Consider the following 23,189-nt stretch of genomic DNA (forward strand, 5'->3'; position numbering starts at 1 on the left):
GGTAACGGATTTTTCTGAAGTAGAACCAGAGCTGCTGCTGTTGCTTTCACTTTCTCCATTGGCTTAAGCCCAAGTTCATTTGATAATTTATACTGCTAACAGTTTGGTTCACATTAACAACTGTCTGTTAACTGTTTATATCTTGTTCGGGTCAGTGAGTTGTCTGGCAAAGTCTATAACTGTTGGTTGCTCGATCCATGTACCCTTAAAGGCCAGATATTGAAAAAAATAGAATAAGATTACTTCTATTTCTAAAATTGCGAAACTGGAAAACTTTATCATCCCCCCACACTTGAGATTTGATATAATAAAAAAGATAATCAGCTTAAGAAATTGACCAAGATAGAGGTAGTCTTTATCTTGAAGATGAAGTCTTTTTTTTTTTGGCAATACATCAGGCAAAAATATCATCTGCAAACAATGGTTCTTCACCATTCACAGAATCTCCTTCAGGTGCACACTCAATTTGCTCATAGTTAAGTTGCCTAGACGCTTCATACACAGCAACACCAACACTCACCGACAGATTCAAACATCTCACATACGTTTCCACCATCGGTATACGTATGGTCCCACCTCCATATAACTCGCTTTTGCAGTCTGACAGCGCTTCAGGAGGTAGACCGCTTGTCTCTGACCCGAACAGGAGGTAATCACCTCTTCTGTAAGAAAATTCCTGCATCAATCAAGTTGTGACAGTTGAGAACAAAAGCACCATCCTCTCTTGATGCAATGGATCATTTCAACTTTCTTCTAACCATTTTTTCAGTTACCTAATTTCTAAATGGCTATTGCTAAGAAACGCAGTGAGGTGTAGGAGACATGCAACTTACTGAATGTATCTTTGTTCCTCTTTTGGTGAAAGCTATCATCCGTTTCTCTCCCTCCTAATATAAAAAATAGACATATATACATGTCAAGTCAAATCAGACATATCCAGGGAACTGAAAGTAGTAGTGTTGAGGTGATGGAGAAACCTGTTTCCTGAAATATTCTTGAAACTCAGCCCATGAGCTGTGCGCTTTGACAACCACAAAGCTAAATGCTTTAAGTTAAGGGGCATGAATCTCACAACCTCTAACCATTAATAGTAACAAATGATATGCTTATGCAAGGGAAGGAACCAAAACAAAAAGAACATAGTTTAAGTGTGTATAGAAGAAACTAAAACTAGGTTGGGGGATACGGCCAATAATCCAAACCAGCTCGCTTTACTTTGGCGTCATCCACTTGAAAACCTAATGGCTGAAGCAGGAGAGATCAGATAAACACTTGGCAACAATGAATCAATTATATAAGGGGATAACATGAATGCACCCCGACTAAATGCAGTCCAACAGCTGAAGCAGCACATGTTCTTGCAATGCAACCTGTGTTTCCAGGAATCTGTCAAAGGAAGGAGCAACGAGTATATATCTATATAAGCCACAAGTGTCTGAAGACGCCACTACCAAACCAAAACAATGCAGTAGTAACGTTTATGTGTTCAGTGTTTCTTGGTGATTGAGCCTAACCTGAGGAGAGACCAAGACTACTTGAAGAAGCTTACTCCTCGCATCTTCTTTAACTCCTTCTCCTGCCCCACGCGGCAGGGCATTACTTCTCTTGTCCTTGTCCGAGAGAGGAGGAGGAGGAGGAGACAGAATCTTGGTGGAAAATGAAGTGATGGAGAGAGACAGCCTGCGCTTAAGGTTGAGATGAGTTAAGCCAAGAGAAGGCAAGAGGCGGTCACTTGACTGTTGCCGGAGATGAAACGGCCTTGAAGCTATAAAGAAGCTCAGACTGCTCCGGCCGCAACTCCCCATACTTCCCCAGCCAACCTACTTCCTTCCTTCCTCCGCAGATAATGTTGCTTACAGCACGCTTTGAAACAAATATCATTTGGGCCCAAATTGCCAATATGTAGGCCCATTTATTATTCAGACCTTTCCCCATGCCTGGTCTGATCTCATGCCTAGTTCATGTCCGAGACCAATCTTTAATGTTTCAAGTTGATAACTGAGTGAAACACCCTGCATTACCATAGCACTGAGAAACTGAAACTCCCTTCAATCAACAAACCAATCTTTTACGTTTCACCATTCTTTCATCAGATACAATAAACCACATTAATACAGAACTCGCAAACAAACCAGGAGTATATTTTTTTTTGTCTGCATCATGTCTAGGTACATACAAGATAGGCACAAATGCCTTAAGAGACATAAACATATGGCCCTCGGTGAACCCCTCTGATCAACACCAAAACTGAGAGCTATCCTTTTGTAAGGGTACCGAAATTTAAAGTGTCTAGGTTCGTGGACTCGGACAAACAACAGCTTAAGCTTGTCTAGTTCTTTGTTCTATGAACTTGTGTCAATGGGAACAGATTTTGCCGGAGAAGAACCAGAGCTGCTGCTGCTACTGCTTTCTCCATTGGTTGTAACATCGGATTGAGCTGAAGCTGAGGAGTTCATAGAACTCTGGTTGGTATTTGTGGATGGAGCTTGTCCTTCTTCCGCGAGTTTCTTAAGGAGGTTCATGACCGTTGGAAGGAACTTGGTTGACAAGGAAAGAAGTCCAGGTAGCTGTTATTGATCACAGATGAAACATTGGCTTTTCAGAGAGATTATAAATGAGAATAATTTGAAGAACAGTGGCAATAAGGATGTTGGAAACTTGCTCATACCGCTCCATGTTGGAATTCTCCTGAAATATTTAACTGCACCCACAAGGCTTTGGAAACAAGGTATCCAACGAACAGAACACCGAGCCACAGAGGATTTCTGCCACAAGAGAAGCAAGGAAAGAAGAGAAAGGTGAGTGGGGAGAATCTCCTTTATCTGAAAAACAAACTCAATTCAAAAGAATGGGTAAAGAGTACCTTAAGAGAGTCATAAACTCATTAAATCCAAGAACTACCAGGGCAAGGATTGCCCATGGAGGTGGCAACCAGTTGTTATTCCGTCGGTTAGCTTCCTGAAATTCAATGTTACCATATGAGAAAACAGAGAGTTCTAATAACATATCTTTGTAACTTTTAATAAGCGTACCTGTGCAGAAATAGCCTGTGTAACGGTATATTCTGTCTCGTTTTTGAATTGTCTCCACAGTGATTTACACTGTACAGGTGTGATCAACGTCTTTTCTGGTGCAACCTGATAAAAAAAAGAAGGTAATGATATATAAGACCATTTGTATTTTCATTATAAATGCTGAGTGAGGTTTTAGTCACCTGCTCCCAAGTGCTTGAAGCGAGTGAATCAATTGTGCTGATGCTCTTGCTGGTAGCACTGTTACTTGTAGAATTGACCAGAGCGAGAGTCAGTGTCTTCTCAATATTGTCGAGTTCATCTTCCAAGCGGATAACAGCCATAACAGACAATAGCTTCAAGGACTATAAAAAAGATAACAAGGTTGTAACATCAAAATCTGGAAAAAGTTTGAACGAGTCGCAGAATCGGAGCTATAAGGTAGGGTTCATACTGCAGAACGAGCCATTTTGGTGATTGCTCTGATATCCTCCTTTCCAGTCCAAATACGTGGCATTGAATCAGAATCATGGCTGAAGATTGTAGTAAACCTGTGTAGAAATTTGTTTAATCAGAAAGCTGTGTACAAGATGGAAGTTATGGATAATGACAAAGTAGTATAATAAAATGGTGTTACCTATCCTTCATGCGCATCAACGCTCTTCCAGCCTCTTCCTTTGCCTTGGTTTCAACAACACCACGTGCATAGCTCTCAAGGTCAGTGAGCATTTTATTCCGTGTTTCATCGTCCATATCAAATCCAGATAATGCGTCGGAGAGACCATAGACAGCCAATTCTCCTTCTCGTTTTAGTAGCTTTCTTATCGCTGGCCATGTTTCATCATTAGCTCCATCCAGGAGAGCTTCCACCGGTCCAGATAATGCAGCATTTAGTTTTGACTGCAATGACGATTATCTATTAGGAAGGTCCAGATAGCAGTTGACACCTGTTTGGTGCTAGATAATCAAGATCAATATGTATGCCTTTATTCTGCTTAAGAATTCTATTTACCTCATACAGAGTAGTCAGTTCAGACAACTTTGCAGTACGAACAGAAGAGATGTGTGCCTCAATGTCACGCTGAAGCTTTTCCCGAGTTTTACATGTATCCCAGTTTGCTTGTTCAATAACAGCCTCTGCCAAAAAAAAAACATTTAGTACTTATTTCGTATGATAATCTTCAGTTTCCAATATGATATCCCATATATCACAATATTTTCAGTAGTATCAGCAACGATAGGCTATACCTTCACATCCTTTATCAAACTTAGACACGCAAGACTGAGCGCAAACGTCCGCTGATGATGAAAAGCCTTCTTCCGCATTTAAGGCCTTCTCGAAAGCATCCTTGAAGTTTTCAAGTGCTCCAGATCTCAAATGTCCAAGCAAGTCTTGGAAAGTTGGTTGAACAAGCTGCATAAGGCAATAAGAAAATGAGTGCACAATACTAACATCAGGCGACGCATGATTGCAACAGAACACGAGTATAACAGTCACAAGTTAAAAGAGTATATGCATTACTTGCAATAGTTTTTCTTGCAGCTGTTGTCTCTTGGATGATCTTACACCTTCTTCAAAATATGTCGCCTCAGTGTCATACCTATGAAAAACACCAGGACACACATGAAAATGAAACCCTACTGTTCTAGAATCTAATATATGCATAAGAAACCTAAAATTCAATAAAGTCGGCGCACAATAAAACTGCATACGACAATTCAGCACGAAAATCTTACTCTGATAAGCAAGACTGGAGGATTGAGCTCAGCTTTTTTCCAAATCCGGAAACAGGACCAGACTGTACAGCTTCTTCCAATTCACGCCAATTCTATACAATGTTTAGACAAGATTATTAACAACGACGTCACTGAAAAGGATAAAGCGTGAAGCAGTATTAAGAAAATTCACCTCATTCGCAATAAAACCAGCAAACTTTTCATTGGCAATTTCCTCGCATCGCACAGTTGCTACCATGACCTGCGCGCATAGGCATCGCATAAATAACAAGACTAGAAGGAACATTAACAAAACTAGAGCCTGTAGCAAGCAAAATTACCTTGTGAGCTGGAAGGTCCAAGTCTTTGTTGTCTTTGATGACTTGCCACATCTGTTTTGCGCTAAAAGCAAACGCATTAGCAGGGACAACTCCTCGTCTATCACCAGCAAGCCCACCAGGTGCGACAGAGTGGAAGAACCGTTGTCTCAAATTAGCAACCTTTCATTTACCAAAAAAAATATTGGAAAAGCTTTAGTATCACATACAACGCCATCTGTTGAGTAACTCACTAAGGTAACCCTGGAGTTTAATTATGAATGAACCTGCTCTTTGAATAGCTCTTCCTTTTCTTCGTAACTATTGAGAGCAATTACTTCAACCTGTCACACAAGAAACAGTTCCATTTCTTGTTCTTAGCAGAAGAAGAATGATACTATGTTCTTATAAAATGGTCAAGCAGACGTACATTGAAGAAATCACTAAGTGGAGTTTCTTTGTGTGCTTGAGGCTTGGGGACTGCATCCCAGATCTGCATTTATGGACAAGCTATAAGGGATTGCATAGTCAAAGCACATAAAAGCTAAAGAACGTCTCTTATTTTACCTTTTGAATGTCTTCCCTTAGCACTGGTTCTAAATTTTCCAATGGCGTCTGCAAATATTCATCCACAACTTATAATCCAGAAAATAGAATGATGAAGAAAAGAAATAACAAAATGTAAGCTACCACTAACTATATGGAGAAACAAAAAAATACATACCCGTGTTTTATCTCTTATGACAAACATCAAAGTTGTTTTCCGCGGACTAAACAACCTCATCATAACCTGATCGCATGTAGCAGGAAAAGCAAAGAGTGTTGAGACTTCAGATCAGCAATAACTCATACTGATAAGAAGATGCAGACAATTTACCTGAAACACAGTCTTCAAAAGGGGTTTGTTTGCTGCTTGCTCCCGACCAATATCATGACACCACCTGCATTATACATCGGGGAACCAGTATGTCATAAGATAAAGATAGAAAAAGAAGTCCTGCTATTTATCGAAGAAAGTAGAGTACAGAAGACCACTCACATGTTAATGAGAACTATGTCTGAGACAGCAAGTGCAAAAAGAGCACTCTGTTTCTCGAAAGCAGTATCATCCTAACAGCCAAATATAAGGAAACCGTACGTAAGTAATCCATTATGCACTCACATATTCTTTTCCAGGAAAGCAATTTCTTTGTGTGGAGCTTATTAAGATTAACACAGCGTATGAAACCGAGCTAATACACGTCAAGCTTCATCAAAGTCATTTACAATCAGTGCCAAAAGCTCAAAATAAGATTATACTAAGTGCGTTTGATGCAAAATAGTAAAAGAACCAAATATGACAAGGAGCGAGGCAACACACCTCTCCACGCTCTCTCCCATCGGTACCCTCCAGATCCATCACAACGGTGCAAGGCTCAATACCAGCGCATCTAGCAATCCAGATACCCTTAGTCGTCTGGGACCTGAAAACCCGAAATTCAAGGGTTGAAGTAGCTTAAAATTTAGAAGCTAAGTATTCTTCGACAAAGTATACACAGAGCAGGACATACCTTCCTCTAAAAGCATCCATTTCCCTAAATTTCGTTCCAAACAAATGATTCAAGAGCGTACTCTTCCCTGCAAATCCAACCACAATAACTTCAAAATCAGCCCCAAACACATGGATCCAGAAGAAGTAAAAGCTTTTGCATTACATACCACTACTCTGAGGACCCATGATCGAGACAACCGCATACGAAAGACCACATTCTTCGAGTTTAACCTCCTTGATAAAATTATCAACCCCGGAAACATTAAAGGTACCATCTCCATCAATAAGCTGAGTAGAGCACGCGGCATCTGCACATAAGAAAGAAATCAAATAAGAAAACTCTGTACAAGTAAAGATCAAACCGTCTCTGAACAAAGCAAGATCTTGCATGTATTCAATAACTACTTCAAAGTCTTAGACTTTTCATTAAACCCAGAATCCTTACTTATGGTGAAGAACTGCTAATCTCACAGAAACCCTTACAAGATTTTTTTCAGTTACAAGATCCCAAATTTCGACAGTAATCAAGCAAATCCAACCTCTTTATACTCAATCATAGACACTCAGAAGACAGAAGAATCAAATCATCAAACACCTTATGAGCAAAGAGATTTACACCAGATATAGATCACAAACCCTAAATCAAAGAGCTTACAAAAGAAACTGAAATCGAAAACGAATAACGCTTGGATCAGAGAAAAAAAAAACCAAAACTGATCAGATCAAAAAAAGAACAACGGATCCACGAGATCAGGAACATTTATGGAGCAGAGAGATGTGTATGTGAAATACCCATTGTCGCACAAGGATGCCTAGTGATGAATGAAGAAGAAGAAGAGAGAGAGAGATCTCAAGAGGGGGAAGTCGAGAGCTTTGATGCACCGCTGCTGCTTTAAGACGACTGGTTCTGGTAATACAACCTTCTTTCTTTTATTTGACAACCAACTAAAAAAATGCCAAAAAGTGATTATTTTTTTAATTCCCAACGAATATCTACTTTTTACGATTTATATTTTATTTCGCTTACCCCAATATTCACCGATAAATATATGATTTTACGCCATTTACCGATTAATTATAAGTTTTTCCTTTTTGAGAAAGGACTTGATTAATTATAAGTTTAGGTCCAATTAACTTGAGTTAAAAAAAGGTCCAATTAACTTGAGTTAAGAAAAAGGTCCGATTAACTTTTTTCTTCAATTAATAAATTTTCTCCGTTTCAAAAACAAGTAGCATTTTTAAAATATTTTTATTAAATGTGTATTAAGTGATAATAGTAAATTGTAAAAAAAATTAAAATTAATTGTATTTACTAGATTATGATCGGTTAAAACTAGGTCTGAGACTTTTATCCGAGATCCGGATTCGATCCGAGATTCGATCCGGATCCGATCCGAAAATCCAGATATCCAGAGGGACCGAATCCGGATCCGAATAGTAAAATGTTGGATCCGTCAAAGCCGGATCCGGATCCGGATATCTTAATTTTTAAGTCCGGATATCCGGATCCGTAAGTTTTATTAATAAATATTTCAAAAATAATAATACCTATATATAAAAATTAATTTTATTTAATATATTTTCATTTTTATAATAATATATATAAATTTTACGTAAATTTTGTAATATTGTACATAGAAATAATTAAAGATGTTATATATATATTTTTTAAATTATTGTTAATATTTTATATATATATATTAATATTATTTTTTATTTATTTTAAGGATCCAAATCCGGATTCGGATATCCGCCGGATATTACAATTTTAAGGAGGATATCCGACACCCGGATATCCGAGAACCCCGGATCCGGATAAGGATAGTAAAATTATGGATCCGCCGGATAAGGATCCGGATCCGGATACCTTAAAATTGCCCGGATATCCGATCCGTCCCAGGTCTAGTTAAAACTGTAAAAATAATAAATTATTAAATTAATATATTTATAATTAAAATTTGAATATTTTTAATAGGTGTGAAAATTTTAAAATATACACTATTCTAAAACAGAAAAATGTGAACTACAAAAATATCAATAGAGCATATCTGATCATTTTAATTTATTAATAATACCCTAGTTTGAGGAAAACAATAATTTTCAGGTAAAAGATCACTAAAGAATAATAATGTAAATTTCAATCAACGAAATTATGATATACTCATTACATTGGTCGCAAAAGAGAAACTGGGTCCCACGTGGGCATATAAACACATTGATGTACGGCTGGACAATAATAGGACCCACACAAAAGCCCAATTTTCGGTGGGATCCACTTAGCCGACTCTTCACCTTTGTTAAAGTTGGACGGTGGTGTGATCTATGCGGCTCCGGCATTGCGACAACGTGGAAGCTCCACCGTCCGATTACTTCTCTTTAACCACTGTGGTGGTCAGATATGTAGCCGTCATTTTTATAACGTCAAACATCGACAGTTTTTTTTGTAATGTGATATTTTCTTGAGTGACGAGCCAAGTTTAAAATGAGGCCCAAAATAGGCCCAGCTTAGAGAAAGAACCACAAAGACCTTATAATATCTTGATAAATTACAATAATACCACCACTTGATCGGTATATTTGTTTATTAAACTAGGCCCAAGCCCATGTAAATTTCGTCTTCCAAGAGAGGGAGAGAGAGTGAGCTCAGGGAAAGCAGTCGCCGCAGTCTCGGAGAAGGGGGAGAAGACAATGGCGGCCAAAACCCTAATCAGGTCAGGAGCTTCGCTAATGAATCGGTTTCTATCGAAGCCTACGACGAATCTCGTGCAGAATAATCTCAGATCGTTTCAGCAGATAGCTCCTCAGCGACAAGAACTCCCGCCGTGTTTTTTGTTCCCGTCGTTGACGAATCTACAGAACTCGCTTAATCCGCGCGTTAACGACACTCCTACGCTCCAGGAGCTCACGGAACGTGGCATTCTTCACCCATCTGGTCTTCCTTCACTCGAGTTCTTCTTACCTGAAGGTTTACTTCTCTGCTCTCTTACCTCCATTTGAGTGTATCTGTCATTAGCTTAGATTGGTAATTAGCAATAACTCCTAAGGTATATGATGATTTGATCAGTGTTCTGTTATCTAAAGATTTGATCTTTGAGGGGAATGAGAAAGTGTTCTTGCTTGAAAAAAGATTAAAGACAGAACCTTTATGTGGTTTATTATTGTTAATTTGTCCATATACTGCTTGTGGAAGCACTTGATTACGGTTTGGTGTTCTGTTTTTTTTTTTTAATTGTAAAGTGCTTGTAGGAGGAGGGTGATGAATCTGGCTATGTTGTGCAGAGTTTCATATAGTGCTTAGAATCTTGAGAATTTCAGTCTGTTGTTTATTGAGCTTTAGTGTGTTGCAACGTTGCACATCTTGCTGCTCTGTGGTACTATGCTATGTTGTGGGAGAGTTGCATATAGTGCATGTTCAGTATGTTGTTTATTGAGCTTTAGTGACTTTACATTTTGCTGCTCTACGGTGCCTGCTTAAGATCTTTGTTTTTTAATGATGTAGTCGATCCTTCAAGTGAGCCGTTGCTTTTATTTCCCAAGAGGACATTCCAGCCTAGCACCATCAGGCGCAAACGTAACCATGGATTCTTCGCCCGGTATGTCTCTCTTTGTATTAAACCTCCGTGTTTCAGTCCAAGAATAGAGTCAAATCTTTACTCTTTCTCGTTCATATTAGAGGAATTTGTTGTTTAGCACTAATAGAAAGTAAGAAGAGGATTGTTTGTTCGTTTGTACATGGTGCTTGAGCGACCTAATTGATTAGTGAATGTTTGAATATGAACAGCAAAGCAACTAAAGGTGGACGGAGAGTCATAGCTCGGAGAATAGCAAAAGGGCGTCACAGAGTCACTGCCTAGAGTCCCTCTTTAACCTTTTCTATGAATCTCCTGCTATCAGATAGGCCGGCTACGTCTCTGTCCTGGTCCTTACAGGCTAGAAAATCTGAAACTTGGATCTCATAAATACTTGGATGTATCAATATCCATGTTTTGACGTGTTGTTTTGGATCTTGGAGTCGAGGTGGAGTTAAAGATCTCAGCATCTTTTATTTTCTAACAATCTCTAACTCCTTTTGAATGGTTGCTTTACATCAAGGAATAAGTTTTTCTACATGATGCTTAATTACGTACATATATGAGCTCATTATTTGTGTATAGGTATAGTAGCCTTATCCAACAAAGTCACACGGAGCATGAGTATAACTCTTGTCACTGAACACGTATAGTCGTATACTATACAAAGAGCTGTTTGATATATGACACAAAATACTGCAGTAACACTTGCTATCATATTTATAAAATTAAACTTGATTAGTGTGAAAAAAAATTCTTTAACTGACGTGAAACTATGATGCAAACGAGGCCATAGAGCTGAGGAATGGCTCTGCAGTCTATGCAAAACAAAAGAAAGAGAATAGGAAAAGTCTCTCTCTCTCTCTTATTCTTATCTGTTTTCTTCTGATTCCTGACTCAAACATTTACTTCATGTACTGAGTCATGTCAGGAAAGAGATTCAATTAATGAGTTGTAGAATCCCAAAGATTTAAAAAACCTGAGAGAAAAGACGAGGAAACTTGCTCATAGGTTAATCGGTTTGATTTTTTAATCAAAAGAAAAGGCAAGAAGGGTTGACAGACTGGTGAAGAAAATAACTTCACTTGTCCCATAAGCAACAACCTTGCCTATGTTATAGGCACTAGGCGTAAACCCCTCTAAAACCCACAAGCTTCTTTAAATTTCAGTATCCTTCTTCTTCCTCCTCTTCTTCTTCCTCTTTACGTCTTTCAGGCCTTTATAAAGCCATCATAACCATCATAAGTTATCTTCATCATGAGAATGGGAGAAATAAGAAAGTGGTGTGGGGCTATAATGGCGATGGTACAAATAGTGAGCTGGGTGTCTGCGACTAGTAGGCATATTGCTTCTACTCAAGTTTCTTTTCATCCAGGTTTGAATGTTTCTTTAATTTTATCTTCCTGAGTATACTAATCAAACCCATTACTATGTATATGCATCCTGAGTATACTAATCAAATGCATTACTATGTATATGCATATAATGATAAATGGTGGGAACAATACCCTATTTAGTTTCTATTTGTAAAACAAGATTAGATTGAATCTTTTAACTGATTTTAGTTTTGAAGCAAATTAATGACTTGTAGTAGAGACTATTTGAGAGTCTAAACCGTTTGGTTAAACCACTAAACCGGATGAGAATTTTGGGTGTGCAGAGATAATAAGCCCACAGGCTGCAGAACACAACTCTAGAAGGCCTATATTGACGCCCAATGAGAACACAGAGGTAAAAGAGATGGAGAAAGGGAGGATAATAGGATCAAAGCCACCAACTTGTGAGAAGAAATGCTATGGATGTGAGCCATGTGAAGCAATCCAAGTCCCTACCATTTCTTCACCTCCTCACATATCTACTCAATATACTAATTACCAACCTGAGGGTTGGAGATGCCATTGTGCTCCTTAATTAGACTTGCTTAACAACTTGACATATATTATATATTCACATGTCTATCTTGTAAATTATATTTATTATCATCAGCATTGTGGACCTTTGGTAACTATGTCTAGCTGTTCATATTTAAAGAGTGAAACTTATATAAAATGAGAAACATTAATCAACTTATGGTATGAAGTTTAAACTGTCATACTTATGTCTGCAACATGACCCAAGCTGGTCTCAAGATATGGGTTTTGACAGGAGATAAGATGAAGACATCAATCAACATAGAGTACGTTGTTGTTCAGTGTTGCTTATAATAATACTAAGGGTTTTTATAATTGATACTAAGTAGACTAAGTGACTTCATAAATACAGATCAGATGATCAAACTAGAGAAACATTTACATGCAGCGTTTGCTTTGATCATTGATGGGGAAGACACTTACTTACATATTGCTTTGGAGGATGATATTAAGTATCAGTTCCTTGCACTGGCAGTTGTAAGATTGATTCACCACAAGTCCTAATAATATCTTATTATTTGTCGATTGGAATAACTTATGTTTTTGTTTATCTTGGTTTTCTAGGTAACGAAGCTAGCAAATAAAGTGACTGTAGAATGTTCTATGTGCAAGTATGTGTATACTAAAAGAAATTTTCACTAGAGATTCTTATATATAGTTTTTGCAAGAAAATTCATTCATCATCTGTCTCATTCAAAGACTATATATCATGATATGATCAACTACAAGAGATATTTAACACACTCAGCAAGAAGAGATTCATTGATTTTGAGTTTTACATATAAAGTGTAGGAGAGGATAATAGTTTCAAGAAATACCGATAACGTCTTTGAACCATTTGAAGCTCTTTCTAATGGATCCCTTCATCTTCTGCTCAACGGAGTAAACCTTATAGCCAGCGACTCTTCTCTTCCTCCGAGTCTCTGGATCGCTGAAACTCCAGCTTCTTGACCCCGCGTTTGAAGCGCTTTTGCTTTTCTTTATCTTCATCTGGTGATCGTTTGTCTGATCTGCGGCTGAATCGTCGAAACTGTAGCCTTTCACCACAACTGCGTCTCGGCCGTTTCCAGACGCGGCTGTTGGTTCCATTTCTTTGTAAGAAGAATTCTCTATGGTGTGGTGGTGGTGGTGGCTCCGTGATTTGATTTTGAGTTTTGGTCACAATGAGTCGTCTCTGTTTTTTAACTGGATTGTACTTTTAAAAGTTATAAAAGGAAATTAACGAAATGATTGTCTCTTTTTTCAAATTATTAAAGGTGTCTTTTGGGAAATTAATTTACAATTTTCATGCGGAGTTGGTCAAGGACCCACTTGTAAGTTTGTAACTAAACAGTTATGTTACAAATTTGGTTTAAATCATTGGACTTTTTAAGTTTTTTTTTTCTTACCATTGTCGTAGTTGGTTTTGTGTGGATGTGATGCTTTCCCAACTATTTTTTTCTAGTCGTGACGTGTTTTGTCCGAACCGGTAATTTCTCTGTGGAAATAAACGAAGAAACAGAGCTATTTTTCTTGTTTAATTCGATACAGTTTCATTTTCGTGAAGAAGCTTGGCAGAACTTTCAGACCAATAATTTCAATAGAAATGATAAAAGCAAGCAAAGCAACCTTTGTCGGTGGCAGGCTTGAATATATCACACTAATAATGAAAATTCAGCCACAGAAAAGTTGAATATTCATTTTTCTAAGAAATAAATAGTACACTAAAAATATTTTCAGCATGGCTAAAACATTGTTATAAACTAGAAAGTTGAATAAAGATCTTGAAACTAAAAGATGCAAGAAGAAACCGAACCTTCGCATAGAAACACTTTTAAAATAATGCATTAAGAAAATTAGGTAAGAGAATTAGGTCAGCCATGAGAGAGAAAAATAGATTTTTTGCGACCTTGCGCCCGCAGTCACTGAGATTTTTCTTTTAATAATCTTTCTTTTTTGTTCTCCGGTTTTATGGTTTTATTTTTGATTTTTTCCCTTAAGTTTCCGGGGATATTTTTCGTTTTCCGCCGGCTTTTGTAATCGGAGATATATTCGTTTTTCTCCGTTTTATTGTTGTAATAGTTGTCGCAGATTGTTCGACGGATTTAAAAGTAAATTTTTTGGAAAGGATCTCCTTCGCAACGATCTATCTTTATCTAGAGAACTTTTTTCGGCAACGCAAATGACTGCAGTCCGTTGTAATGCGGGAAAACACTTCGATTGTTAACAAGCGCAAAACAAGATCAGCTTGATATCAATGTATTGTCACCATCCAACCAATATTCGATATGGATTTTATCATTGATTTCTCTTGTAATTGTAATTGTCAGAGCATATTTTCCGTCGGGTTAGATTGTTTTTTTAAGAGTTTGTTTTGGCTTGCGATGTACGGTATCAACTATTATGTTAATGTGTTTGATAGACAATATTGAATAAAGGAAACCTTAGACAGAAAAAAAAAGATTAGGCAAAAAAAAAAATTCCTGATCACAAAAAGTTGGTCCATGTCTAGCCTTGGGCCATAAAATATGTTAAAATTTAAAGCCCATCATGGTATCAAGCTAAAAGATCACACTCACTATTATGTTAAAAAGGATATTAATAAAGTAAAACACGTTTTGAAAACAAAACTTGCATGAAAAGATTTGACTGATACAAAGACAAACAACAAACCAGAAATAAATACTCCATAATGATCTTAAATATAGAATAAAAATGGTCGGAAGAAAGACAATCAAATCAAAAGAGTAGTTGTTGTGCCCTTTCAAAACAAAGAAAAAACCTTTCTTCTCCGGTGACGTCGGCGAACTTCTTCTCCCTCTCACAGCAGATCAGCAACGTTAGAAGGCAGCTCCTCAACAACAACATTATAAAACTTCTGAATATCAAACAACATCCTCTCATCATCCTTCGTCACAAAGTTAATCGCCACACCTTTCCTCCCAAACCTCCCACTCCTTCCGATACGGTGGAGGTAATTCTCCGGCTGAGTCGGCAAATCGTAGTTAATCACCAACGACACCTGCTGAACATCGATACCACGCGCTAACAGATCGGTGGTGATCAGCACGCGCGAGGAGCCGGACCTGAACTCCCTCATGATAATGTCTCTCGTGTTCTGGTCCATGTCTCCGTGAGTGGCCGAGACCGTGTGGTCACGCCCCCTCATTTTATCGGTTAACCAGTCAACCTTACGCCTAGTGTTCACGAAGATGACGCTCTGAGTGATGGCCAGAGTCTCGTAGAGGTCGCAGAGCGTCTCGAGCTTCCAGTCCTCCTTCTCTACGTTGACGTAGAACTGCTTGATACCTTCCAAGGTTAGCTCGTCGCGCTTCACCAGGATCCTCACCGGCTTGCTCATGAACTTCCTCGTGATCTCGAGAGCCTCTGGTGGCATTGTCGCCGAGAACACTCCGACCTGGATTTTCGGCGGGAGGAGCTGGAAGATGTCGTAGATCTGGTCCTTGAACCCGCGGGAGAGCATCTCGTCGGCCTCGTCCAGGACGAACATCTTGATGCTGTCGGCGCGGAGGGACTGACGCTTCAGCATGTCGAAGACGCGGCCCGGGGTGCCGACGACGACATGGACGCCGGCTTGGAGGATGCGCTGATCCTCCCGGACGCTCGTTCCGCCGACGCAGGCGTGGACCTTGACGCCGAGGTAGTCACCGAGGGCTCTCATGACCTTTTCGATCTGCTGGGCGAGCTCTCTGGTCGGGGCGAGGACGAGGGCCTGGCACTGGACAAGGGTGAAGTCTAGCTGCTGGAGGACGCCGGAGCAGAAAGTCGCGGTTTTGCCGGTTCCGGACTGGGCCTGTTGGATCACGTCGAGGCCTTGGCAGAAAGGGACGATTCCTCTTTGCTGGATTGCAGAAGGCTTCTCGAAACCTGTGTAGTAAAAAAGCACACATGAGGTCGTCAGAGGGAGAGAGAACAAAAGAAGAAGGAAGCTATATGGGGGTTATTGTAGACGTACCGTAAGCGTAGATACCCCTGAGGAGATTCTCTTGAAGGCCCATGGCGTCAAAGCTGTCGTGAACCTCATCGTAAGAGGTGAAGAACTCGTCCTGTCCCTCGAGACTGTAACCATACAAAAACAGTAAGCAACTAGAGTAAGAATGAAAAGAGAAGAAGTAGATTAGAAAACTCACACTTCGTTTAGCTTCTGGTCGAACTGACGAGCATCAAACTGTGTGCCTTCTGGTGCGGATCCTGCCATGACTAGATACATGGGAAAAAACAATAATTAGCGATAACATAAACCAACTAGCAAAGTAAAGAGACGACAACTAATTGATTTCAGACAACAGCAAAAGAGGAGGCATGTGACACAATAGCCAAACTCGAATGTCCACAAAGAGAGGAAAACAAGCATTAATATCTGTCTTCGATATGATGTTTGGAGAGAATGTTTTTAAAGGCATGTGGTTTAATCCAATATTATAGACAAACCAATCAACCAATTCCTCCAAATTACAGACATTTAATTCAAACGAACAAATACAGTTAGTTATGAGATCAAAACAGTCTAATGTCAAGACAACATACAAACAAAAAACATCAGAGCTTAAAGACAACCTTATTGAGAAACTAGAGAGACTTGGGTCTTAGAAACACATCCTATTGGGTTAGAAAATCAAAAAAACCTAAAGCAACAAATTTTAATTGATAAAATCAACGAATCTATAGATTTATAAAGCTAAGATAGATCCTAACATAAGTATTCGTCATCATCAGCTCATAATCTAGTAGACAGAACAAGGATATACTCCATGAACTCGATCTAAGACCATCCATATGGATCAGCAGAAAAGCTAATCAGATTCATATGAATTGAAGAAAGTTATAAACTTTCGAACCATATCTATTCAGAATCAGAAACCCAGTAAAGAGAAAAGTAAGGGTCCGACAAGAAGAACGAATAAAAAAAAAAATGTACGGGAATAAAATAACAGGAATGAAAAGGAATGGTTATTACTTATCAAATTTGACAAGGAATAATTTTGTTCCTTAATTCTCTAAAAAAAAAGGGAATGAAAGGGAATGAGAGGAAATTATTATTCCTTGTGAATGGTAATTTTTTTTAGGAACGTTAGGGAATGCATGATTACTCGTCGTTCCCTGTTCACCATTCATACCCTAAAACTCAATCATTAATAGGGAAGAAAAGTGGCATCGAGAATCACTGGGAACAACTTAGTTAAGTAAATGATTCAGAAGCAAACCTTGAGCGAAAGAGATTGGTAACTGAAGAAGCGAAAGTAGAGTGCTTTGTTGGTTAACTTTGGGAGGCTGTTTCTCCCAAACTCGGATCTGAACAGGCGAAGATTGAGAGGCTTTGTAAAAAAGAGATAGAGACTAAGAGAAACCACGTCATTATCTTTATATACTCCTACTCTCTCTCTCTCTTCCTTTTTCCTTTTTTTTTTTTTTTTTTTGTTTTTTACTTGAGTCGTCGTCGTGCTAGGGTTTTCTCGATAGGAATCCTTCTCCTATTCTTTTCAGGAATTCCAGTTTTGCCCTTACTTGGCCTTTCAATCTACTGTTTTCGGATTGGGCAGGATTTTACCAACACCAGTTCGTGTCTTAATAAGTTTTAACGACCTGGTTGGTGTGATAAGTGTGTCAGGTTATGGATTCTGAAGACCCAGCAGTAGGCCCATTAAGATAGTTGACTTTTTAGAATAGTTTGACTAATCCCTGCCGTTGGATTGATTCCCCTCACTATAACTAACGCACCTGATGATCTCTCTGTCTTTTGGCAAGTCGCAAAAGCTCAGAGAGAATAATAACAACAGAAGAAGAAGAAGTCGAATTTGGAATTGGAAACTCAAATTATACAAAATCTCGATTTTCTGAAAACCCCTAAAACAGTCCGATCGTTCGAAGAATCTCGGATCGGCTCAGAAAATCAAATGGCTTACGCATCTCGTATCATCATTCATTCCAACAAGGTACCTTCCCGTTTTTTGATCGTTTCTTCGTTTTGATTCATTCCATTACTGCTTTTTCTACTTCCAAGTGTTGATCTTTATTGCATAAGCCACTTAAAAGTCTCTACCTTTACAGCAGAGTAATTGTTTGCTTGTTCAAATATGTATCTATGTTAACACCACCACTTCGATGGTTGTTGTTATTATTTGACAGCTGAAGCATGTCTCCACTTTACTGCGGCGTGAGCATTCCGTGGCAGCCCGCGGCTTCTCCAACAGCAGTACCCACCCCTCTCTCACTGCAAGAGACTGTAATAACTAACTCTCTCCTCTTCATAACTCTTTCCTTATTGATGAAGAATGGTAGTTATCCCGTTGTCTTCATTCATTTCCTTTTACTTGTTACGGGGAAAGAACATCATATATCGTTTCTTCATTATCATATATAATTGAAAAAACTAATATACTTTTCTGAGTATATGCTTGTTGCTTCAGTATTTTCTGTTTTTGCCTCTTCAGATATGCTCAAGACTCGTCCCCCGGTAGAGAGAATTTCGAAATGTCGTGCCACCACTGTAAGCCCCTTGCTCTTCAGTTTCCTTTCTCGTCTATGTCATTACATCATGTCTAATAGCATAATCCTCTGTGTTTTTTTAGTCTTGAAGTCATCTAATGTGTTATAATATAGGTACCAATGCCTAGTGGTATTTCAACAATGAGCACTAAACCAATGTCAGGGCCATCATTTTTTAGAGAATATATAAGGTAATCCGTTTGCCAAAGTGCAAACTTCTTGCTGCCTGCCTGAATAGAGTACGTGTAATCCTAACAGTACGCTTCTTTTGTTTGCGTAGTAGCAGCTCCCAGATGCGATCAGTAAGAGGATTTTCATCCGGTTCAGGTAGTTAATTCTTCATCCCGAGTTTATTCTTTTACTCTTGTAACTTTCAGCTTGCTCTTCTGTACATCTTCTTTGGCCTTAATGATAATTAGTCTAGAGAAAACTAAATATATGATCTTATTGTTGCCATACATATATCGTACCGTTCGTAGGACAATGTCTTGTCTTGTCTATGCTAGCTATGTAGCTGATTAACGACATCTAACGTGTTTATCACATAGATTCTATTACGGCAATTTAGTGTACTAGACAAGGAGTTCGTGTAACTGTGTGGATTTTATTTTCAACTGGAACAACTAGTGGTTTCACTTGGCTTTTCTGTTTTTTTGCGACCATCATGTTTCTGTTACTGTGAATATGCATTCCTACACGGTCCGTTTTACCTAGAGCTTCTAAATGTGTTTCAGATCTTCCTCCTCACCAAGAGATCGGAATGCCTTCTCTTTCGCCAACAATGACTGAGGCATGGACCTCTCATTACTTCCTTACTACAAGTTTTCGTTGTTAATTATCTTAGCTTCATTCTAAAGCTATCTATCTGTCCAAACTTCAGGGTAACATTGCCAGGTGGCTGAAGAAAGAAGGTGATAAAGTCGCTCCTGGTGAAGTTCTTTGTGAAGTTGAAACTGTAATGTTAAATTTAGATTGAATCTTTTTGTTTTCTACTACCATGTTAGAAATGTAACACTAATATCAAGCTATGTATAGGACAAAGCAACCGTTGAAATGGAATGCATGGAAGAGGGTTATCTCGCTAAGATACTAAAGGAGGAGGGGGCAAAAGCAATTCAAGTTGGGGAGGTATGAAGATCTGTTTATTACCATGGGCTCTCATGAAATTATGCATCAAAAATGGGCAAAGATCTTCGTTATCATTTGTAGAATTATATATGTATCGTTGTGTCTTTGTCCGAGTAGGTGATTGCTATCACAGTGGAAGAGGAAGAAGATATTCAAAAGTTTAAAGATTACACTCCCTCATCTGGTGCTAGTCCCGCTGCTCCTGAAGCAAAATCAGCTCCTTCCCCACCAAAGGAAGAGAAGGTCGAGAAGCCAGCCAGTGCTCCTGAAGCCAAGACTTCCAAGCCAAGCTCTGCTCCATCAGAAGATCGTATCTTTGCTAGTCCCCTTGCCAAAAAATTGGCTGAAGATAACAATGTTAGTTTCCAAAAAAGTTATATTAAAGCTCTTGTGGTTAATCTCTGTGCTCTAAGTTATCTCCTACTTTCCCCTTGGAAACATTAGGTACCTCTCTCAAGCATCAAAGCCACAGGTCCTGAGGGACGGATAGTGAAGGCTGATGTGGAAGAGTTCTTAGGTAACATAACTCCTTTACTCTTCCCTCTCCTTACATTGTCCTCCTGGTCATTCTTGTCTATATTAAGAATACTTACACAATCCCTGTTTCCTAATACATCTTCCTGTGATACAGCTTCACGCGGTAAAGAAACTACTGCCAAGCCTTCCAAGCCCACCGATTCGAAGGTTCCAGCTTTGGACTATGTTGATATCCCTCACACTCAGATACGAAAGGCAAATACCTATACAGTTACAACCTTATATCTCTAATTTCCCTAGTTCAAGGATTCTGAAATCTGTTTATTGTATGTTTTTGACAGGTCACAGCCTCACGTTTGGCATTCTCAAAGCAAACTATTCCTCACTACTACTTGACCGTGGATACATGTGTTGACAAAATGATGGGGTAAGTACTATTACGTTTCAGATGATGCATTTTAACTCTGTCAATGGATGCTAGACATAGCTATTTTTTTATATGCAGTCTTAGGAGTCAATTGAATTCATTTCAAGAGACTAACGGCGGGAAACGGATATCTGTAAATGATCTTGTTATTAAGGTACATTGTACTTCTGTTTCTGAAAGCAAAGCCAAATCAAACCTCTGTCTCTGTCCTCCATTGTGAAATATTTTATTCGAAATTGCAGGCTGCTGCATTGGCTCTACGGAAAGTTCCTCAGTGCAATAGTTCATGGACTGACGAATACATCCGCCAGTAAGTGGATTTTGCTGCTTCACATGTTCATGACAACTTTGCAAGTCATCTAATTATTTTGTTAATTTTTTTTCCTTTGTTTATGTACAGATTTAGCAATGTGAACATCAATGTCGCAGTACAGACAGAAAACGGGCTTTACGTTCCTGTTGTCAAGGTGCGAGAGCACTCTCAATACAGTTATTTAACCTTCCATTGCAGAAAATTCATATTACTTAAAAACTCACTTTATCAATTTGCTTAATGCCAGGATGCTGACAAGAAAGGACTGTCTACAATTGGAGAAGAGGTTCGGTTCTTGGCTCAGAAGGCTAAAGAAAACAGCTTGAAGCCTGAAGATTATGAGGTTTGATTAGGATTCTGCCACTGCTTTACTAGTAATGCTTCTTCGAAAGCGAATCAGCTCAAACTGTTTCTTTTGACAGGGAGGAACATTCACAGTTTCCAACCTGGGAGGACCTTTTGGCATCAAACAGTTCTGCGCCGTCATCAATCCACCTCAAGCCGCTATTCTAGCTATCGGATCCGGTAACTACCTACACCCACACATGTTCTATTCATCCATTGAAGTTTCTTCCCAGGTAACTGATTGTATTGTTGTGTCTGAATCTCAAAACAGCTGAGAAGAGAGTTGTTGCTGGTGGTGGTCCTGACCAATTCAACGTTGCTTCTTACATGTCTGTAACACTTAGCTGTGACCACCGCGTCATAGATGGTACACATCCACCTTCATTCCTATGCCATTATCATCATCATCACATGGAAAAGATCTCTAATAGTAAGTCGTCTTCTTTGTGCAGGTGCTATTGGAGCTGAATGGTTGAAAGCATTCAAGGGCTACATCGAGACTCCAGAGTCTATGTTGCTCTAAACTCCACACACACACACACGTCAAAGCTAAATCTCATAAAGAGTATGAAATTAAATTTCTCTGGTTTCGACTGTTTCTACCAGATTTGCTCCCTTTAGCCCCTGTGCATGCCTTCCAAAGTTGCTTGCTATTGCCATTCTTTACGTTCAGTTGACAGATTCTTTTCCCAAAATAAAATCAGGAATCCAACAAGTTTATTACTGTTAATTGGATTTGTTGGTTTCATCATGGGATGGCATCACAATAAAACCGATTTATTATTTTTTAATCATAACTAGTGATGATTGTTTCTTCCTATTACAGAAGCATCTTGTGATAAGTCTTAGCGGTGGTGTAGTTAATGAATAAATATTTTACCACTGCGCAGCGAAAAAGCGTTTTCATCGACATTTATTTCACTAGTAAGAGAGGTTTACAAAAGACGATAAGCATTTCATTATTAGAGATTAAAACCTGGAACACATAAATAATTATTTTAACATATAGATGTAGTCATGTTTAATAAGCGTAAATAGTTTATACGTGTGTGATTAGATAAGTATATGCTTGTTGCCACCTCATCTCTCATATCTCCGCAGCACGCCACCTCATCTCTCATATCTCCGTATTGCGCCACGTGTCGAGTAAAGAGAGAGCTTCTTTTTTTCTTGCTTCTAATTCACGGAGTAATTGCTGGACTTTCTGTTAATTCATTGGGCTATCGCTACTTTGATATCTTTGGTCTGCTTTATGTTCAGGGTTTGTTTGCCCTCTTCTTCAGTTCGATGTTGTGTCCTTCCATCGTGCCCGTTTCCTGTAACGTTTTTTATTTTCCTTAAACTCAAGCTTTAATACAATCATTAAGCTCCACCCATCTCTCTTTCCACTTCGTCTCATTTATTACCATTAACGAACGGTGTTTGTAACAAATCCAATGTCGGTCTATAAATAAGTGTTTTTGGAGCGATGAAGATTTACACCATTGAGATATCTTATAGCTTAAACAATTGACGCATCTCCTTCAAATATGTCGTCTTCCAATGTTCTTCTTGCCAACTTGATAGCAGTCCGTTGCTCAAACACGGCGGAGTTGCGTCTTCTGAGGTTCTGGGAAGCTCGCAATGTCTGGAAAGGTGGAGAGCTTATGAGTGTTGACATGCTTCTTCTCGATGAACATGTAACTTCGACAACTTTTTGTTTCTTATTTATGTCAATTACGTATTTCACAAACTTCGATGTCTAAATGTTTGGTTCGTTCTTGATGCGTTGCAGTCTACACTCATCCACGGGACAGTCAACTTAATCCAGAGTGGAAGATGATCAGGCCTGATCTCAGGAGGATAGAGAAATGGGTGCTACGCAATGCCTTTGATGATGAAGATAAGCCTTATCTTCCAAAGGTTTGCTTTTGTGCTTTTGTATAATTTTTTCTGTCGTTATATTAGCTCTTTTGATTC

General features: G+C 38.8%; 7 protein-coding genes and 1 pseudogene across 13 annotated transcripts; 3 read left to right on the plus strand and 5 right to left on the minus strand.

Annotated features, from left to right (window-relative positions):
• Window positions 1–219: 219 nt before the first annotated feature.
• LOC125584496 (putative tRNA (cytidine(34)-2'-O)-methyltransferase) lies at window positions 220–1,972 on the minus strand. The gene is made up of 6 exons (XM_048753032.1): window positions 1,515–1,972; window positions 1,318–1,386; window positions 1,187–1,245; window positions 978–1,038; window positions 834–887; window positions 220–676 (listed from the first exon to the last, which is right to left on the minus strand). The coding sequence occupies exons 1-6, from the start codon at window positions 1,803–1,805 to the stop codon at window positions 395–397; spliced, it is 816 nt and encodes a 271-aa protein (XP_048608989.1). The 5' UTR covers window positions 1,806–1,972; the 3' UTR covers window positions 220–394.
• Window positions 1,973–2,047: 75 nt separating this feature from the next.
• On the minus strand, window positions 2,048–7,559 carry LOC106389159 (protein ROOT HAIR DEFECTIVE 3-like). The gene is made up of 23 exons (XM_013829353.3): window positions 7,368–7,559; window positions 6,743–6,883; window positions 6,595–6,661; window positions 6,405–6,507; window positions 6,084–6,154; window positions 5,922–5,985; window positions 5,769–5,834; window positions 5,612–5,659; window positions 5,475–5,537; window positions 5,332–5,388; window positions 5,069–5,227; window positions 4,921–4,989; window positions 4,749–4,840; window positions 4,534–4,612; window positions 4,260–4,425; window positions 4,024–4,148; window positions 3,649–3,911; window positions 3,466–3,562; window positions 3,215–3,376; window positions 3,033–3,137; window positions 2,864–2,958; window positions 2,669–2,765; window positions 2,048–2,567 (listed from the first exon to the last, which is right to left on the minus strand). Exons 1-23 carry the CDS (start codon window positions 7,369–7,371, stop codon window positions 2,343–2,345), a joined length of 2,418 nt encoding a protein of 805 aa, XP_013684807.1. The 5' UTR covers window positions 7,372–7,559; the 3' UTR covers window positions 2,048–2,342.
• Window positions 7,560–9,146: 1,587 nt separating this feature from the next.
• BNAC03G38190D lies at window positions 9,147–10,682 on the plus strand. The gene is made up of 3 exons (XM_013829355.3): window positions 9,147–9,540; window positions 10,075–10,168; window positions 10,357–10,682. The coding sequence occupies exons 1-3, from the start codon at window positions 9,264–9,266 to the stop codon at window positions 10,427–10,429; spliced, it is 444 nt and encodes a 147-aa protein (XP_013684809.1). The 5' UTR covers window positions 9,147–9,263; the 3' UTR covers window positions 10,430–10,682.
• A 221-nt stretch (window positions 10,683–10,903) lies between these two features.
• LOC106386564 (EPIDERMAL PATTERNING FACTOR-like protein 3) lies at window positions 10,904–12,072 on the plus strand. Its single transcript, XM_013826402.3, has 2 exons — window positions 10,904–11,519; window positions 11,805–12,072. The coding sequence occupies exons 1-2, from the start codon at window positions 11,402–11,404 to the stop codon at window positions 12,053–12,055; spliced, it is 369 nt and encodes a 122-aa protein (XP_013681856.1). The 5' UTR covers window positions 10,904–11,401; the 3' UTR covers window positions 12,056–12,072.
• A 600-nt stretch (window positions 12,073–12,672) lies between these two features.
• BNAC03G38210D lies at window positions 12,673–13,265 on the minus strand. Its single transcript, XM_013825692.3, has one exon. The coding sequence runs from the start codon at window positions 13,141–13,143 to the stop codon at window positions 12,862–12,864; it is 282 nt and encodes a 93-aa protein (XP_013681146.1). The 5' UTR covers window positions 13,144–13,265; the 3' UTR covers window positions 12,673–12,861.
• Window positions 13,266–14,614: 1,349 nt separating this feature from the next.
• On the minus strand, window positions 14,615–17,488 carry LOC106389163 (eukaryotic initiation factor 4A-1). 2 transcript variants are annotated; one of them, XM_013829360.3, is made up of 4 exons: window positions 17,259–17,488; window positions 16,185–16,254; window positions 16,010–16,113; window positions 14,615–15,921 (listed from the first exon to the last, which is right to left on the minus strand). In XM_013829360.3, exons 2-4 carry the CDS (start codon window positions 16,250–16,252, stop codon window positions 14,855–14,857), a joined length of 1,239 nt encoding a protein of 412 aa, XP_013684814.2. In that variant the 5' UTR covers window positions 16,253–16,254; window positions 17,259–17,488; the 3' UTR covers window positions 14,615–14,854. The 2 variants fall into 2 exon arrangements, with proteins under 2 accessions (XP_013684814.2, XP_022555235.2); XM_022699514.2 differs by lacking the exon at window positions 17,259–17,488 and having other exon boundaries at window positions 16,185–16,279.
• Window positions 16,355–16,481, minus strand: LOC125584905 (annotated as a pseudogene).
• Window positions 17,489–17,734: 246 nt separating the features above from the next.
• Window positions 17,735–22,050, plus strand: LOC106389162 (dihydrolipoyllysine-residue acetyltransferase component 2 of pyruvate dehydrogenase complex, mitochondrial). 6 transcript variants are annotated; one of them, XM_022699511.2, is made up of 19 exons: window positions 17,735–17,987; window positions 18,181–18,277; window positions 18,462–18,541; window positions 18,655–18,731; window positions 18,821–18,867; window positions 19,275–19,330; window positions 19,421–19,495; window positions 19,576–19,668; window positions 19,786–20,025; window positions 20,113–20,185; window positions 20,300–20,400; window positions 20,487–20,572; window positions 20,651–20,726; window positions 20,815–20,882; window positions 20,973–21,039; window positions 21,133–21,228; window positions 21,308–21,410; window positions 21,502–21,597; window positions 21,683–22,050. In XM_022699511.2, exons 1-19 carry the CDS (start codon window positions 17,949–17,951, stop codon window positions 21,751–21,753), a joined length of 1,641 nt encoding a protein of 546 aa, XP_022555232.1. In that variant the 5' UTR covers window positions 17,735–17,948; the 3' UTR covers window positions 21,754–22,050. The 6 variants fall into 6 exon arrangements, with proteins under 6 accessions (XP_022555232.1, XP_022555233.1, XP_022555234.1 ...); XM_022699512.2 differs by having other exon boundaries at window positions 18,824–18,867; XM_022699513.2 differs by having other exon boundaries at window positions 18,827–18,867.
• Window positions 22,051–23,189: the final 1,139 nt, after the last annotated feature.

This window comes from Brassica napus, chromosome C3 (genome assembly GCF_020379485.1).
Source record: "Brassica napus cultivar Da-Ae chromosome C3, Da-Ae, whole genome shotgun sequence".
Lineage (NCBI taxonomy): Eukaryota > Viridiplantae > Streptophyta > Magnoliopsida > Brassicales > Brassicaceae > Brassica > Brassica napus.

Coding starts and splice junctions, on each gene's coding strand:
- BNAC03G38190D (XM_013829355.3), top strand. CDS start 9,264: ATGGCGGCCAAAACCCTAATCAGGTCAGGAGCTTCGCTAATGAATCGG. Junction 9,541..10,074: donor CGAGTTCTTCTTACCTGAAG/GTTTACTTCTCT, acceptor TTAATGATGTAG/TCGATCCTTCAAGTGAGCCG. Junction 10,169..10,356: donor AACCATGGATTCTTCGCCCG/GTATGTCTCTCT, acceptor GAATATGAACAG/CAAAGCAACTAAAGGTGGAC.
- LOC125584496 (XM_048753032.1), bottom strand. CDS start 1,805: ATGGGGAGTTGCGGCCGGAGCAGTCTGAGCTTCTTTATAGCTTCAAGG. Junction 1,246..1,317: donor TTGGACTGCATTTAGTCGGG/GTGCATTCATGT, acceptor CTCCTGCTTCAG/CCATTAGGTTTTCAAGTGGA. Junction 677..833: donor GAGGAACAAAGATACATTCA/GTAAGTTGCATG, acceptor TGATTGATGCAG/GAATTTTCTTACAGAAGAGG.
- LOC106389159 (XM_013829353.3), bottom strand. Junction 4,990..5,068: donor TGGACCTTCCAGCTCACAAG/GTAATTTTGCTT, acceptor CTATGCGCGCAG/GTCATGGTAGCAACTGTGCG. Junction 3,563..3,648: donor TTGATGCGCATGAAGGATAG/GTAACACCATTT, acceptor ATTTCTACACAG/GTTTACTACAATCTTCAGCC.
- LOC106386564 (XM_013826402.3), top strand. CDS start 11,402: ATGAGAATGGGAGAAATAAGAAAGTGGTGTGGGGCTATAATGGCGATG. Junction 11,520..11,804: donor TCAAGTTTCTTTTCATCCAG/GTTTGAATGTTT, acceptor TTGGGTGTGCAG/AGATAATAAGCCCACAGGCT.
- BNAC03G38210D (XM_013825692.3), bottom strand. CDS start 13,143: ATGGAACCAACAGCCGCGTCTGGAAACGGCCGAGACGCAGTTGTGGTG.
- LOC106389162 (XM_022699511.2), top strand. CDS start 17,949: ATGGCTTACGCATCTCGTATCATCATTCATTCCAACAAG. Junction 20,727..20,814: donor TAAATGATCTTGTTATTAAG/GTACATTGTACT, acceptor TCGAAATTGCAG/GCTGCTGCATTGGCTCTACG. Junction 21,229..21,307: donor TGAAGCCTGAAGATTATGAG/GTTTGATTAGGA, acceptor TTCTTTTGACAG/GGAGGAACATTCACAGTTTC.
- LOC106389163 (XM_022699514.2), bottom strand. CDS start 16,264: ATGTATCTAGTCATGGCAGGATCCGCACCAGAAGGCACACAGTTTGAT. Junction 16,114..16,184: donor GACCAGAAGCTAAACGAAGT/GTGAGTTTTCTA, acceptor GTATGGTTACAG/TCTCGAGGGACAGGACGAGT. Junction 15,922..16,009: donor CAGGGGTATCTACGCTTACG/GTACGTCTACAA, acceptor TTTACTACACAG/GTTTCGAGAAGCCTTCTGCA.